Source organism: Hyla sarda, chromosome 4, assembly GCF_029499605.1.
Source record: "Hyla sarda isolate aHylSar1 chromosome 4, aHylSar1.hap1, whole genome shotgun sequence".
Lineage (NCBI taxonomy): Eukaryota > Metazoa > Chordata > Amphibia > Anura > Hylidae > Hyla > Hyla sarda.
The window spans coordinates 398,920,698-398,935,933 of NC_079192.1; the positions used below are offsets into that span (position 1 = coordinate 398,920,698).

The 15,236-nt window shown below is 43.7% G+C and overlaps 1 protein-coding gene across 2 annotated transcripts in view; it reads right to left on the reverse strand.

Annotated features, from left to right (window-relative positions):
• Window positions 1-15,236, reverse strand: part of RIC8B (RIC8 guanine nucleotide exchange factor B) — a 74,513-nt gene that overhangs the window by 55,374 nt on the left and 3,903 nt on the right. The window contains exons 1-2 of one of the 2 annotated variants that reach the window (XM_056517313.1): window positions 11,007-11,141; window positions 3,499-3,546 (exon numbers count right to left, since the gene is read on the reverse strand). In XM_056517313.1, coding sequence (XP_056373288.1) covers window positions 3,499-3,537 — 39 coding nt within the window. In that variant the 5' untranslated portion in view covers window positions 3,538-3,546; window positions 11,007-11,141. Of the gene's footprint in view, window positions 1-3,498; window positions 3,547-11,006; window positions 11,142-15,236 lie in introns of those variants that run through there. The other variant, XM_056517312.1, reaches the window with a different exon arrangement.

A 15,236-nucleotide genomic window follows, 5' to 3' on the forward strand; every position in this document is an offset into this window, starting at 1 on the left:
AAAAAAAAAAAAAAAAAAGAGTCTTGCAGCAGCACGCTTGGTCAAAAAATGGAGGCTCTAAGCGCACTTTTTGATCAAAACGTGTCGACCATCCACCACGCGGAGGTGGCCTCTCTTCGGATGGACCCTAACATGCTTAATCCACTCACCTCTGCTGGGCTATGCCCAGCAGAGGTGAGTGGATTAAGCATGTTAGGGTCCATCCAAAAAGAGACCCCCTCTGTGTAGTGGATGGGGGGGGGGGGACACGTTTTGATCAAAAAGTGCGCTAAGAGCCTCCATTTTTTTGACCAAGCGTGCTGCTGCAAGACTCTTTTTTTTGTATATAGGTCACTATTAGAGATGAGCGAACTTACAGTAAATTCGATTCGTCACGAACTTCTCGGCTCGGCAGTTGATGTCTTTTCCTGCGTAAATTAGTTCAGCCTTCAGGTGCACCGGTGGGCTGGAAAAGGTGGATACATTCCTAGGAAAGAGTCTCCTAGGACTGTATCCACCTTTTCCAGACCACCGGAGCACCGGAAAGTTGAACTAATTTATGCAGGAAAAGTCATCAACTGCCGAGCCGAGAAGTTCCTGACGAATCGAATTTACTGTAAGTTCGCTCATCTCTAGTAACTACCAAAAAAAGGAAAAAGAAAGAGAAAAATAGCCAGTACAACTACCTAATACACGGGTGCACGCTGCTGTGGCAAATACAAAGTATATAAAAATAAATAAATTAAAAAATAAATTAAAAAAAGGCATCAACTGCCGAGCCGAGAAGTTCATGACGAATCGAATTTACTTTAAGTTCGCTCATTTCTAGTAGTTACCTATATACAAAAAATAAAATAAAATAAAGTGTTGCAGCAGCACTCTTGGTCAAAAAATGGAGGCTCTAAGCGCACTTTTTGATCAAAACGTGTAAACCATCCACCACGCGGAGGTGGCCTCTCTTCGGATGGACCCTAACATGCTTAATCCACTCACCTCTGCTGGGCTATGCCCAGCAGAGGTGAGTGGATTAAGCATGTTAGGGTCAATCCAAAAAGAGACCACCTCCGTGTAGTGGATGGGGGGACACATTTTGATCAAAAAGTGCGCTAAGAGCCTCCATTTTTTTGACCAAGCGTGCTGCTGCAACACACTTTTTTTTTTTTGTATATAGGTCACTACTAGAGATGAGAGAACTTACAGTAAATTCGATTCGTCGCGAACTTCTCGGCTCGGCAGTTGAGGACTTATCCTGCATAAATGAGTTCAGCTTTCAGGTGCTTCAGTGGGCTGGAAAAGGTGGATACAGTCCTAGGAGATTCTTTCCTAGGACTGTATCCACCTTTTCCCGCCCACCGGAGCACCGGAAAGCTGAACTCATTTATGCAGGAAAAGTCAGCAACCGCCAAGCCGAGAAGTTCGTGACGAATCGAATTTACTGTAAGTTCGCTCATCTCTAGTAACTACCTTTAGCTACCATCCTACTATAGGGGGGGTGGGGGGACACGATCTCCAGAATGGGGCCCCGAATGTGTCATGTCTATGGGAAGGCTGGAGAACTGTACTCCAATATCTTTGGCGCTCTCCTATAGAATGCATGAAGTGCGCGCAGACATGCTGCTCCATACACAGTGAGAGCTTTATGGAGATCCAGTGGTTGGACCCCCTGCAATCGTATGCTTATCCCCCTACCCTGTGGATAGGGGATGTGTTTGAAAGTAATGGAGTACCCCTATAAAACAGGAATCGTGTCAGCCAAACCAGACCTCCATCTGTAGACAGCCGTTTCGGGGATTTAGAACAGAACAGGTTATTGGTTGGGTAAAGAGATGCCTTTGATGCAGCTCAGGAGAACTAGTTCTGATTCAAAAGATGAAACAATGCTTCATGGGAAAAAGTATGCAAATTGGCTTCTCCTCCAGAAGCAAGAACACTGTCTCTGTAGCGCTATCTATATGGAATCAGTATCTAAGAGCCGCGTCAAACGCATCTCTGTAGCCCAGTGGTCTCCAATCTGTGACCCGCCTGGTGTTGCAAAGCTACAACTCCCAACATTCCCAGACAGCCATTGGCTTGCAGTTGTAGTTTTGCAACAGCTGGAGGCACACTGGTTGGAAAACAGTGCTCTAACCAACCAGCACCCTGACCCGGAACATCTACAGAAGGTTGAGGATGCATGCACACCACGTTTTTGCAATACAGTTTCCCGTATGAGGGTTTTGATGAAAAACGGATTCCTCAAAACCTGACTAAACTGCATCAAAACGTATGTACAAATTTTAACCCATATACGGTTAAAAACCCTATATACGGTTTGAAAAAATGATGTCCGGTTGCATCCGTTTTTAAAGAAAAAAACATATACGTTTTTAACTTTTCACTCCATTTTGAATAAAGTTTCCCTTGTTTGATTAAAATTCCAAGAAAAAAAAACTGTGCAAAGTCAAAAACCGTATGGTGAAAACCTGATGGAACCGTACGCACATACAGTTCTGTACGGTTCGCATTGACTCCCATGTTAAAAAAAAAAAAAAAAAAAATGTATAAGGTTTAAAACAGTTTTTCACCCGGACCAAAAAACGTGGTAGGCTACGGTTTTGGGTACGGGTTAAAAAAAAAAAAAAAAAAAAAACACGACTAAACCGGATGATGCGTTTGACATACGGTTTACAATGTTAAGTCAATGCATACGGTTTTCTATACGGTTCCGTACGGTTTTTAACTTGAAACTGTATACAGGAACTGTATAGCAAAAACGTGCTGTGCATGCACCCTGACTTACAGGATAGCCCCCTGTAAGTGGTGGTCTCTTCAATATAAAAACTAAAAATTCAAAACCTTTCCCCCTTTTATCCTTAAAAAGTACAAATAATTACCCTATCCGTGCAAGGAGAATTGTTAAAAAAATAATAAAAAATATTCCTGGAAAAGTAATAACAGAACTGCACAATGAAGGGTTCTCAGAGAATAAGCTTTTAAAGGCGTTATGCAGGCAAAAACTATTTTTTATCTATCAACTGGCTCCGGAAAGTTAAACAGATTTGTAAATTACTTCTATTAAAAAATCTTAATCCTTCCAATAGTTATTAGCTTCTGAAGTTGAGTTGTTGTTTTCTGTCTAACTGCTCAATGATGATGTCACGTCCCGGGAGCTGTGCAGTTCCTATGGGGATATTCTCCCATCATGCACAGCTCCCGGGACGTGACATCATCATTGAGCAGTTAGACAGAAAACTTCAGAAGCTAATAACTATTGGAAGGATTAAGATTTTTTAATGGAAGTAATTTACAAATCTGTTTAACTTTCCGGAGCCAGTTGATAAATAATAAAAAAAGGTTTTGCCTGGAAATACCCCTTTAAGTTGCATGTAAAAACTATCAAAAAACAACTGTACAAAAATTTCAGGGACCAGGCACAGCAAAAAAATGTATTAATAAATAAATCCTTCCCTCATTATCACCGACTTGTGCCATGTACGACGGCTAAATAGTGGTAATGCCATTCTGGCGACTGATACTTGCCTTTCTCTTTTCTTCATCAGCCGGATCAAACTCAAACATGGTGCGATTCTGTGTGCAGAAAATACATACGAATTAACAAAAAAATACATATACATACACACACATATATATATATAACAACCGTTCACAAAACAGTAGTATAGGCAGCGCCATAGGTCTTGATTATTATGGTTTTTGGGTAAGCATTTATTTTTTTTAAGGGCCAATGCACACTACAGAATGTTCTCCCTGAATCAGCGCTGTCTGGTTTTGGCGCTTATTTTGCGTAGACGCCTCAGGGTGTAAACAAGGTGGTATCATTGACAGAGAGCAAGCGACGCTTGCATGGAGTTATTTCTGAGCAGAATATCCGTACTGTGATTGGGCCCTTAGACCAGTGTTTCCCAACGAGGGCAAAACCAGCTGTTGAAAAACAACAACTCCCAGCATGCTCGTATGCCCAGACCTCTCTAGCCTCTTGGTGCAAACAATGTGGTATCATTCGCCAACAGCAAGCAGAGATTTTGAAAACAGGGAGGAATAATATTATATTAGAAAATTCAAGAACTAATGGATCAGGTAAAACTCTACTAGTTCAGGGGCGGCCATCTTGACATGATGAGAAACATCCAATGTGCTTTGCTTCCATTGTGCTCAGATCAGGCGCACTCTGTGTGCGCAGATTTATGAGCGTTCGGCTACAGTAGGAGCCGAGATGTCTGAGAACATTTATATTTTCACTGTCCTGCAATAATAGGCAGAGATTTTCCAGTCATGACTAGAAGGATGTAAATAAGCTCGAAAACGTAAGTGCCCTATCATAGAGGGCCCCAGCTTTTAGTCCGCACACAGGAAGGGCTCCCCTCTTTGGTCCACACACACACACACAAAAGGGCTCCCCTCTTCTGGGGTCCACACACACACAAAAGAGCTCCCCTCTGGGGTCCACACACACAAACAAGGGCTCCCATCTGGGGTCCACACACACACACACGCAAAGGGCTCCCCTCTGGGGTCCACACACACACACAAAGGGCTCCCATCTGGGGTCCACACACAAACACACAAAAGGGCTCCCCTCTGGGGTCCACACACAGGAAGGGGCCTGGTTTTGGTTCTAAACATAGAAAGGGGTCGGGCCTGGGGTGAGCCTACAGAAAGGGGTCCGACTCGAGGTCTATATTTTTAATTTGGTGGAATGTATTCTTTTTGTGCGGAAGGGGATCACATATACTATTTGAAATGCTGTAGGTTGGGGAGTGCCCTATATAACTGGACGGGACATACAGAACAAAATTTTGAAAGTCACCAATGATCATCTTGTACCCTCCAAGTAACAAGCAGGCCAACTAAATTCTTCATACAGGGACCCTCTTAAACAAGTCCCCCCATAACATGCCTTACTGCCCCCATCCCCATGAGTATTATTGGGAATTTATTACATTCTACCTTAAAGCACTCGTCTGTTTGCTTTCTAGCATCAAGGAATTTTCCCAATGGGACCGAAGCAAAGCACAACACATAGCTACAGCTCATTGTCGTCATATTTGCCTCTAGGTTACGGTGTGGAAATAACTGCAGTGAATGTGTTTACCTGCCAACAAAGGTGGATTTCTACAGGACCAAAGAGAGCGTCTGAGGAATTTAAGGGGGAACTTAAATGAGGAATCAAATGAGGAACTATTAGTAAATTGGTGCTTTTGCAATTCATTATATATATATATATATATATATATATATATATATATATATATATATATATATATATATATATATGAGATTCCCCCTGTGAATCACTTCTGATAATTACCACAAATAGAATTAAAAAAAAAATAGCAAAACATGTTCCTTTGCTACTTAAATGGGCACTGTCAGATACAAAAACCTTTGACGTTATAAAGCATGTATAACCAATAAGTTTTGCAATTGCTGTCATTAGAAAATTTTCAGTATTTCATACTGAAAAAGCCAGTCAAACAACTGCCCCCCCCTGCCTGCTTGGACACATACTAGTCCTGCTGTGTCCATGAGTCATCAGCTATGTCATGGACACACTTCCTTGATTGACAGCTGTGAGTGCAGGGCTCACACCTGGAGGAAAAATCCTCCCACTGTCAGCTTGTGTCCCGCTACTGTCAGTGAGGACAAGCTGGGAGTTGTAGTTTTGCTAATGCTAGGGGAGATGTGAGCAGACAGCATACTGAGGGAGGGGGAGGAGACCTGCACAGTGAGGCCACGCCCCCTCCCTTTGAGAGGAATTCAGACTAGTGAGCTAAATTAAAAGTGTAATAAATAAATAACTAAAAAGGTGCTAGACACTTAAAATTAGATGTACATGGTCAGGATTTGGTACTGAGTGATATATTTAAATCTGACGGGTACACTTTAAGCTTTTCTCTACCCAATCCTTCTCTTCCCAGAAATCACCTGACAGGGAAGAGTCGGGAGGCCCCATTACACAGAGAGTCATCTGCGTTCAGAGGGTTCGCCTAACTTGTGTGTAAAAGGACCTTTAGTCACTGTCTTTCTGTAAAAACGACATTCCCAGAATCTTTGCGGAAAATGTTTATTCATCATATATCCATCTATCGTGAACAATATTGTCCCGCACTTGCAGTTTCTAGGTGAGGGTGCTTTTACATAAGCAGACCACGGTTTATATGATGATTGTTTACGGACACAAATATTGGGAGTGAACAGCACAAAAGTTATTGCTGTATCATATTATGAAGCACAGCAACCAAAACATAAACACTGGCGTGTTTCAGACCCTCCAGGGTTCTTAATCATGGCATGATTAAGGATCATGATGGGTCCAAAACACGTTGGCATTTATGTTGTGGTTGCTGTACTCCATAATATGATCCAATAAAGTTCCTATTTTTACTGCATAACTGCCATTACTTTGGTTGGACTTCATTATAAAAATACCAGTTAAAATGATATAGTAAAAAGGCAACACATTTCAACCCGTGAAAAATAAAAGCGCATCAAAGAGTTAAATACAATGCCTAAGCCAGAGTACATCCCAGCGCCAGGTTCTCTCTCATTAAGTGTGAAAGTTGACTCCAATTCCTGCTTATTTATTTATACAGAAGAATCCTCCCTGCTGAGCTCATTGTAGACAGCAGCAACACAATACAGCAACGCGTTTCAGTTCCTCCTGAAATATTGATCGACTTTTAATTTACAATTTAACGTAAAAGTATTTTTTTTGTTTTCTTTCTTATACGAGGCAAACGTCGCCAAATGTATACTCAAAGGCATTAATAAATAAAAAGATTTAATGGCAGGAGCCGTTCTGCCACACGCAGCTTCTCACAGTTCGGACTGGGCTCGCAAAGATCACAAAGTACGTCATTCTCCACAGATCAAACACTTCCTTTATGCAAAGCAGCAGTGACGTGTGCTTCCAATGCTTTCCACCGAGGAAGAACTAAAGACAAATGACTAAACCTGCTAATGTATCGGGAGCTCAGGAGCCACATGTTGTCAACATATGGTCACCGACCAATACGGGGGGGGGCAAAGTCTTCTATTACAGGAAGTATGAGCAATCGGACATAATGCAGTGGGTATAAAAATGATAAGCATATGAGAGATGGGGTGTCACTCAATCTATCCATTTTTATCTTTATTTGTTTTTTAGTCATGTGAGAAATTTTGATCGGTGGGGGTCTGGGTGCGAAGACCCTCACTGAACACTAAACTCAAGGGGCAGAAGCCAAGTCCTGTGTCAATCTGTTAGATTGCATTATATAAAAAATAAATAAAAAAAAGACTTTCAATTAAAAGACTTATTTTAGCAGTCATAGAAGTTTTGATTTGTGGGGGTCCAAGTGCTAACACGCCGCCAGGATTGTAAAAAGCATAGGTATCTTTTAAGATATGCATATGCCTTATAATGGTGTCTAGACAGGATGGTCACCAGCTCAAATGCAGACCTGTGTGTCTCTATGGTAACAGACAACAATCAAACTCTGTGTAGTCAGATTCTGCAGCCATACTTCTTTCTATCAGTTTTCTAACATCCCAATTGTCAGCACAAGGTAGGGGACAAATGTAAGCTGCCCATACCAACCAGATTGCTTACATTTTTTGTTAATTTATTTATTTTAATGAAAGAAGCAGGATCAGACTGCACAGCATTTCTTTTCGGTCATTCTTAGCTAGAATTTATTACAAAGCTGCTGTATTTGGATACCTTTTTGCTGGTAGCCCAATGTCAAGCCCAAAAGTGATGCAACTCCAGTCTTAGAATGTGAATTCACTGTTACATCTGTTTTTAGGAAAGCCTGTTGCTACTCATTATGCTTCCCCAAAATACTTAAGGAGTTATCCAGGAAAAAACTTTTTTTTATATATATATCAACCGGCTCCAGAAAGTTAAACAGATTTGTAAATTACTTTTATTAAAAAATCTTACTCCTTTCAGTACTTATGAGCTGCTGAAGTTGAGTTGTTATTTTCTGCCCAAGTGCTCTCTGATGACACCTGTCTTGGGAACTGTCCAGAGTAGAAGCAAATCCAAATAGCAAACCTCTTCTACTCTGTGCAGTTCCCGAGACAAGCAGAGATGTCAGCAGAGAGCACTGTTGTCATACAGAAAAGAACAATTCAACTTCAGCAGCTGATAAGTACTGGAAAGAGTAAGATTTTTTAATAGAAGTAATTTACAAACCTGTTTAACTTTCTGGAGCCAGTTGATACATAAAACTATACCCCTTTAATCTTTTTTGCCCTTGGACTATAAAAGTAGATGGGTAGCCACCTCTGTGGATACGGAGGTATCAATAGCTTTGGCTGACACCTTTTTAGCATCCAGATATGGCAGGAGAATTTCAAAGCCGCCTGTTGCTGTATCCCTGCTGGATCCCCTTGGCCGGGTCACTTTACGACCGGATCCGGTTTTTGGCCCCAACTGAAAACTGAAGGAATGCACCTCTAGGGTATGTTCACACAATAGATTTTTTTCCAAATGTCTGCCCAGAAAACTCTAGGTAGACATTCCACAGACACCAGCGCTAGAACATGGAAATTCGAAATTGGAAATTCGCCGTCTTCATAGACGTCAATTCTTTCTGTGGAATCCATTCTTTCAGACTCTCTGCAGCAGATGTTTCCACCGTGGAAATTTTGATGTGTGCCCGGTGCAGCAGAATCCCATTGAAAACGCTGTCATTCTGCTGCCACGGATTCCACTCTAATATAGAAAGGAGAAAAAAGGCAACAGGAGGTGCACCCGTTTTGTAGGTAAATCAGGATAAAAAGAAAGATGGGTCCTTACCCTTAGGTGTTGCGCTTAGAGCACAACACCTACAGTAGCATTTGAGACAAGGGAGATGCCGGACCACTGCCACAAGGAACTTCCCGGGGTGATGTCAGTCTATCCGGTGGAAGTACAATGCAGAAATATTGGAAAATAATTCCTTTCAATGCCTGATGAAGATCCCCGTCCGGGATCTAAACGCGTTGTTCTGAATAAAATCTTTATACCATACTTGGGCACCAGCACCTTCATTGAGAGGAATACTTTTCCAATATTTCTGCACGGATTCCACTCTGAAATTCCACCATGTGAAAAAGGCCTTAAAGGGGTACTCCGGCGCTTAGACATCTTATCCCCTATCCAAAGGATAGGGGATAAGATGCCTGATCGCAGGGGTCCCGGTGCTGGGGACCCCCGTGTTCTTGCGTGGGTCCCCGACTGATTACTGTCGATCACGGAGCCGGGGCATTGTGACGTCAAGGATCTGCCCCCGTGTGACGTCATGCTCCACCCCCTCAATGCAAGCCTATGGGAGGGGTGTGACAGCAGTCACGCCCCCTCCCATAGACTTGCAATGAGGGGGTGGGGCGTGACGTCACATGGGGCGGAGTAGTGACGTCACGATCTTCCGTTCCCGTGGTCGGAAGCCAGAACCTCCAGCCCTGCCGGAAGCAGTAACAGGTGGATGCTGCGTGCTATATTGTGGGGGTCCCCAGCGGTGGGACCCCCGCGATCAGACATATTATCCCCTATCTTTTGGATTGGGGATAAGATGTCTAAGCGCCAGAGTACCCATTTAAAGGAGAACTCCAGAATACAAAAATTGTCGTCTATACTGCCAGCAGTAAAAAAAATAAAAGGTACATACCTTCCTTTACTCCCCCGGTGCCTCCGGTAACCCACTCCAGTCTCCGCCGCGATCCTAATCCTGGTTGCCGGTGGTCGGCGAGTCATACTGTACTCAGCCAATCACCGTCCGCAGCGAAGTCCCGACTCTGCCACTCAGCCTATCGCCGGCCGTGTGAGAACGCTTCAGGACACAAAATTCTTCACTACACCGGCACCTGCTGCCGTACCTGAAAACGTCACACTGCCGCTCAGCCTATCGCCAGCCGAGTTGGGACTTCGCTGCGGCCGGTGATTGGCTGAGTGCAGTATGACTCCCTGACCACCGGCAACCAGGAAGAGAATCGCGGCGGAGACCTGAATGGGTTACCGGAGGCACGAAGGAAGGTATGTATCTATTTATTTTTTTTACTGCCAGCAATATGGAGGATCATTTTTGTATTCTGGAGTTCTCCTTTAAAGGGGTACTCCGCCACTCTGTGTTTGAAACAAAAAGTTCCGAACGCTTAGAGCTGGGAGATTGTGATGTCATAGCCCCCCCCCTCATTACATCACGCCCCGCCCCCTCAATGCAAGTCTATTGGAGGGGGCGTGACGGCCGTCACACCCCCTCCCATAGACTAGCATTGAGGGGGCGGGGCTATGACATCACAAGCTCCCGGCTCTAAGCGTTCGGAACGTTTTGTTTAAGGTACTTATTTTGCCCTTTAAGGTACTTATTTTGCCGCTGATTTTGACTTCAATGGGTGGCAAAAACTGCAGTGGAAAACCTGCTGTAAAATCTGCACATGTGAATGTACTCTTACCCAGACAGAGATATTAGGCCGAATCCACAAAGTGCAGTTTCTGTGCCACAAATCCCCAGGAATTTACAGTGCGATACAATGAGTAAGAGGAAAAATCCACGCGAAAAAGCAAGCATGCTGTAGGGTCCCACAGCACGGAATACGCTGTGGATACGCTACATGTGACCGTACCCTAATACAATAAAATCTGCTGCTAATTTGGGGCAATGTTTGCTGCAGAACTGCCACAAATTTAAAAGAAGAATCTTCATATTCATTACAATTATTGGGAGGAAATTCCTTGGCATGGAGGAAAATTTTAGAAAACTTGCTCACAAAGGCCAATATAGCTGGTGGGGCAGGCAGGGCTGGTATACAACAATTACATAACAGCTTACAAGCGGCTTCCCGGAACGCTGTTACATGTATACAAATGCAGGGCATGACGTCTATTCATTTGAATAGCTTCTGTTCTGAAGGAAATGATCCCTCCGAGGGGAATACAGGAGAGTGAATGATGGACTGAATGGATTCCTCCAATACATCATCAGTTCTGCATTAACAATTTTCTGCGCAATATATGACACTCTATATAAGTTAAGCAACTTTTAATATATCCAAGCTATGACCTGTTTTATACTCCAGAGCTGAATTCACAATTCTGCTGGTTGTCAGTTTGGAGACAGATACGCCCCCAATTGCTTACTTCAGCTCCCATAATACAGGGAGCAGTGGTTGTGTTCCCTATTACTGTACAGTGCCTACTGTAAAGACCAATGGGGGGGGGGGAGATTTATCAAAACCTGAGAGGAAAAATTGCTGAGTTGCCCATAGCAACCAATCAGATTGCTTCTTTCATTTCTGAAAAGGCCTCTGCAAAATGAAAGAAGCGATCTGATTGGTTGCTATGGGCAACTCAGAAACTTTTCCTCTGGACAGGTTTTGATAAATCTCCCCCCCCCCCCCCCCCCCCATAAATCTCCCCCAATATCCCCAGCTGGAAACTCAGACACTGAGCCAACATGGAAAGCTCGGAGATTTCAGCTCTGAAGTCAGTAGAACATCCCTGGAGTATAATTCAGGATGTACCTCAGGATCAGTAATGTAATGTATGTACACAGTGACCTCACCAGCAGAATAGTGAGTGCAGCTCCGGGGTATAATACAGGATATAACCCAGGATCAGTACAGGATAAGTAATGTAATGTATGTATACAGTGACCTCACCAGCAGAATAGTGAGTACAGCTTTGCAGTATAATACAGGATATAACCCAGGATCAGTACAGGATAAGTAATGTAATGTATGTATACAGTGACCTCACCAGCAGAATAGTGAGTACAGCTCTGGAGTATAATACAGGATATAACTCAGGATCAGTACAGGATAAGTAATTTAATGTATGTACACAGTGACCTCACCAGCAGAATAGTGAGTACAGCTCCGGGGTATAATACAGGATATAACTCAGGATCAGTACAGGATAAGTAATGTAATGTATGTACACAGTGACCCCACCAGCAGAATAGTGAGTGCAGCTCTGGAGTATAATACAGGATATAACTCAGGATCAGTACAGGATCAGTAATGTAATGTATGTACACAGTGACCTCACCAGCAGAATAGTGAGTACAGCTCTGGAGTATAATACAGGATATAACTCAGGATCAGTACATGATAAGTAATGTAATGTATGTACACAGTGACCTCCCAGCAGAATAGTGAGTACAGCTCTGGAGTATAATACAGGATATAACTCAGGATCAGTACAGGATAAGTAATGTAATGTATGTACACAGTGACCTCCCAGCAGAATAGTGAGTACAGCTCTGGAGTATAATACAGGATATAACTCAGGATCAGTACAGGATAAGTAATGTAATGTATGTACACAGTGACCTCACCAGCAGAATAGTGAGTGCAGCTCTGGAGTATAATACAGGATATAACTCAGGATCAGTACAGGATAAGTAATGTAATGTATGTACACAGTGACCTCCCAGCAGAATAGTGAGTACAGCTCTGGAGTATAATACAGGATATAACTCAGGATCAGTACAGGATAAGTAATGTAATGTATGTACACAGTTGCTCCACCTGCAAAACAGTGAGTACAGCTCTGGAGTATATATATCTGGATCAGTACAGGATAAGTAAAGTATTTTATTACATAAAATATTACATATTTTATTACATTTATTACATTGAGTACTACACTGCTCAAAGAAATAAAGGGAACACTTAAACAGCACAATGTAACTCCAAGTCAATGACACTTCTGTGAAATCTCACTGTCCACTCAGGAAGCAACACTGATTGACAATCAATTTCACATGCTGTTGTGCAAATGGAACAGACAACAGGTGGAAATTATAGGCAATTAGCAAGACACCCCCAATAAAGGAGTGGTTCTGCAGGTGGTGACCACAGACCACGTCTCAGTTCCTTTGCTTCCTGGCTAATGTTTTGGTCACTTTTGAATGCTGGCGGTGCTTTCACTCTAGTGGTAGCATGAGACAGAGTCTACAACCCACACAAGTGGCTCAGGTAGTACAGCTCATCCAGGATGGCACATCAATGCGAGCTGTGGCAAGAAAATTTGTTGTATCGGTCAGCGTAGTGTCCAGAGCATGCAGGCACTACCAGGAGACAGGCCAGTATATTAGGAGACATGGAGGAAGCCGTAGGAGGGCAACAACCTAGGAGGAGGACCGCTACCTCTGCCTTTGTGCAAGGAGGAGCACTGCCAGAGCCCTGCATAATGACCTCCAGCAGGCCACAAATGTGCATGTGTCCGCTCAACGGTCAGAAACAGATTCTATGAGGGTGGTATGAGGGCCCGATGTCCACAGGTGGGGGTTGTGCTTACAGCCCAACACCGTGCAGGACGTTTGGCATTTGCCAGAGAACACCAAGATTGCCAAATTCGCCACTGGTACCCTGAGCTCTTCACAAATGAAAGCAGGTTCACACTGAGCACATGTAACAGAAGTGAAAGAGTCTGGAGACGCCGTGGAGAACGTTCTGCTGAGTGCAACATCCTCCAGCATGACTGGTTTGGCAGTGGGTCAGTAATGGTGTGGGATGGCATTTCTTTGGGGGGCCGCATAGCCCTCCATGTGCTCGCCAGAGGTAGAGTGACTGCCATTAGGTACCAAGATGAGATCCTCAGACCCCTTGTGAGACCATATGCTGGTGCAGTTGGCCCAGGGTTCCAATGCTAGACCTCATGTGGCTGGAGTGTGTCAGCAGTTCCTGCAAGAGGAAGACATTGATGCTATGGACTGGCCCGCCCGTTCCCCAGACTTGAATCCTATTGAGCACATCTGGGATATCATGTCTCACTCCATCCACCAACAGAATGTCCAGGAGTTGGCGGATGTTTTAGTCCAGGTCTGGGAGGACATCCCTCAGGAGACCATCCACCACCTCATCAGGAGCATGCCCAGGCATTGTAGGGAGGTCATACGTGCACGTGGAGGCCACACACACTACTGAGCCTCATTGGGACTTGTTTTAAAGGACATTACATAAAGTTGGATCAGCCTGTAGTGGGGTTTTCCACTGATTTTGAGTGTGACTCCATATCCAGACCTCCATGGGTTGATAAATTTGATTTCTATTGATAATTTTTGTGTGATTTTGTTGTCAGCGCATTCAACTATGTAAAGAGGAAAGTATTTCATACGATTAGTTCATTCATTCAGATCTAGGATGTCTTATCTTAGTGTTCCCTTTATTTTTTTGAGCAGTGTAAATATCCTATACTATGCCCATACTGTTGAACAAGTTGCGATTTTAGGTTCGGGGTATACGTCTGGATCTTTTTCCAAAGTATACGGCAAACAGAGGCTCAAAGTGTAATATGAACAGGGCCTTGCTGGAGGTATCCAGGGCTTCAAGTTTCCTTGTTTCCAGTAAGAAATGCATCTGACCTCACGTACCTGTATACCAATACTTTAAGGTAACGGTATATAGGGTACTCCACCTTTTAAAACATACATGAATTTAAGTATAGCTTTACGGGGCGGTTATAGTTTCATTCTAAGAAAAACAATAACAAAAGGGGTTATTTACCATAATAAGCAATGGCATACTGCTAAAATAGGTCATCTCTATTGGATCCATCACTCTGAAATACAAGATGCTGATTCTAGTTTCCTCCAAGGAAAGGCCTCAAAAGACATCAGATTATAGATGGATCACCCCAACTTTACAGTGAACCCCAACTTACGGCTCTGAGGCTGTTGCAAGTATACATCTATTCAGCATGCCCTGACAGCCATTGGCTGGACTGAGCTGCAGTAAGCTGCAATACCAAGCACTGCCACTATAAAATGTACAGCACTGTGCAAGGTGGAAATAAAGGGGTTGTGGTGCCTGAACGCTGTTTTCGTGCTGCGTGGCCGACCCCAGCAGCACAAAAACAGTGCTCGGAACATTTACTTCCGAACGCCGGCCAGTGGAGTACCCCTGTAAAGGGTTTGTCAGGTAAAAGACAACTTATCCCACTATCGACAGGTCTTTCCCCTATCCATAAGTGTCTGTTTGTGGGGGGGGGGGGTCCAACCGCTGGGTCACTTACGATATACAGACTGGGGCCCTGGCTTTTAAAAAGAGCACATGCTGTACATGTCAAGCACTCATTTCTATGGGAGCACCCGAGTATAGCACTGTGGATTGGGGATAAGTTGTCTTTCACCAGACAATTCCTTTAAAGGGGTACTCTTCCCCTAGATAAGAGGTCTGATCGTAGGGATCCGGCTGCTGGGCAAGTGGCCAGACCCCCGCGATCAGACATCTTAACCCCTATACTTTGGAGAGGGGATAACATGTCTAGGGGCAGAGTACCCCTTTAA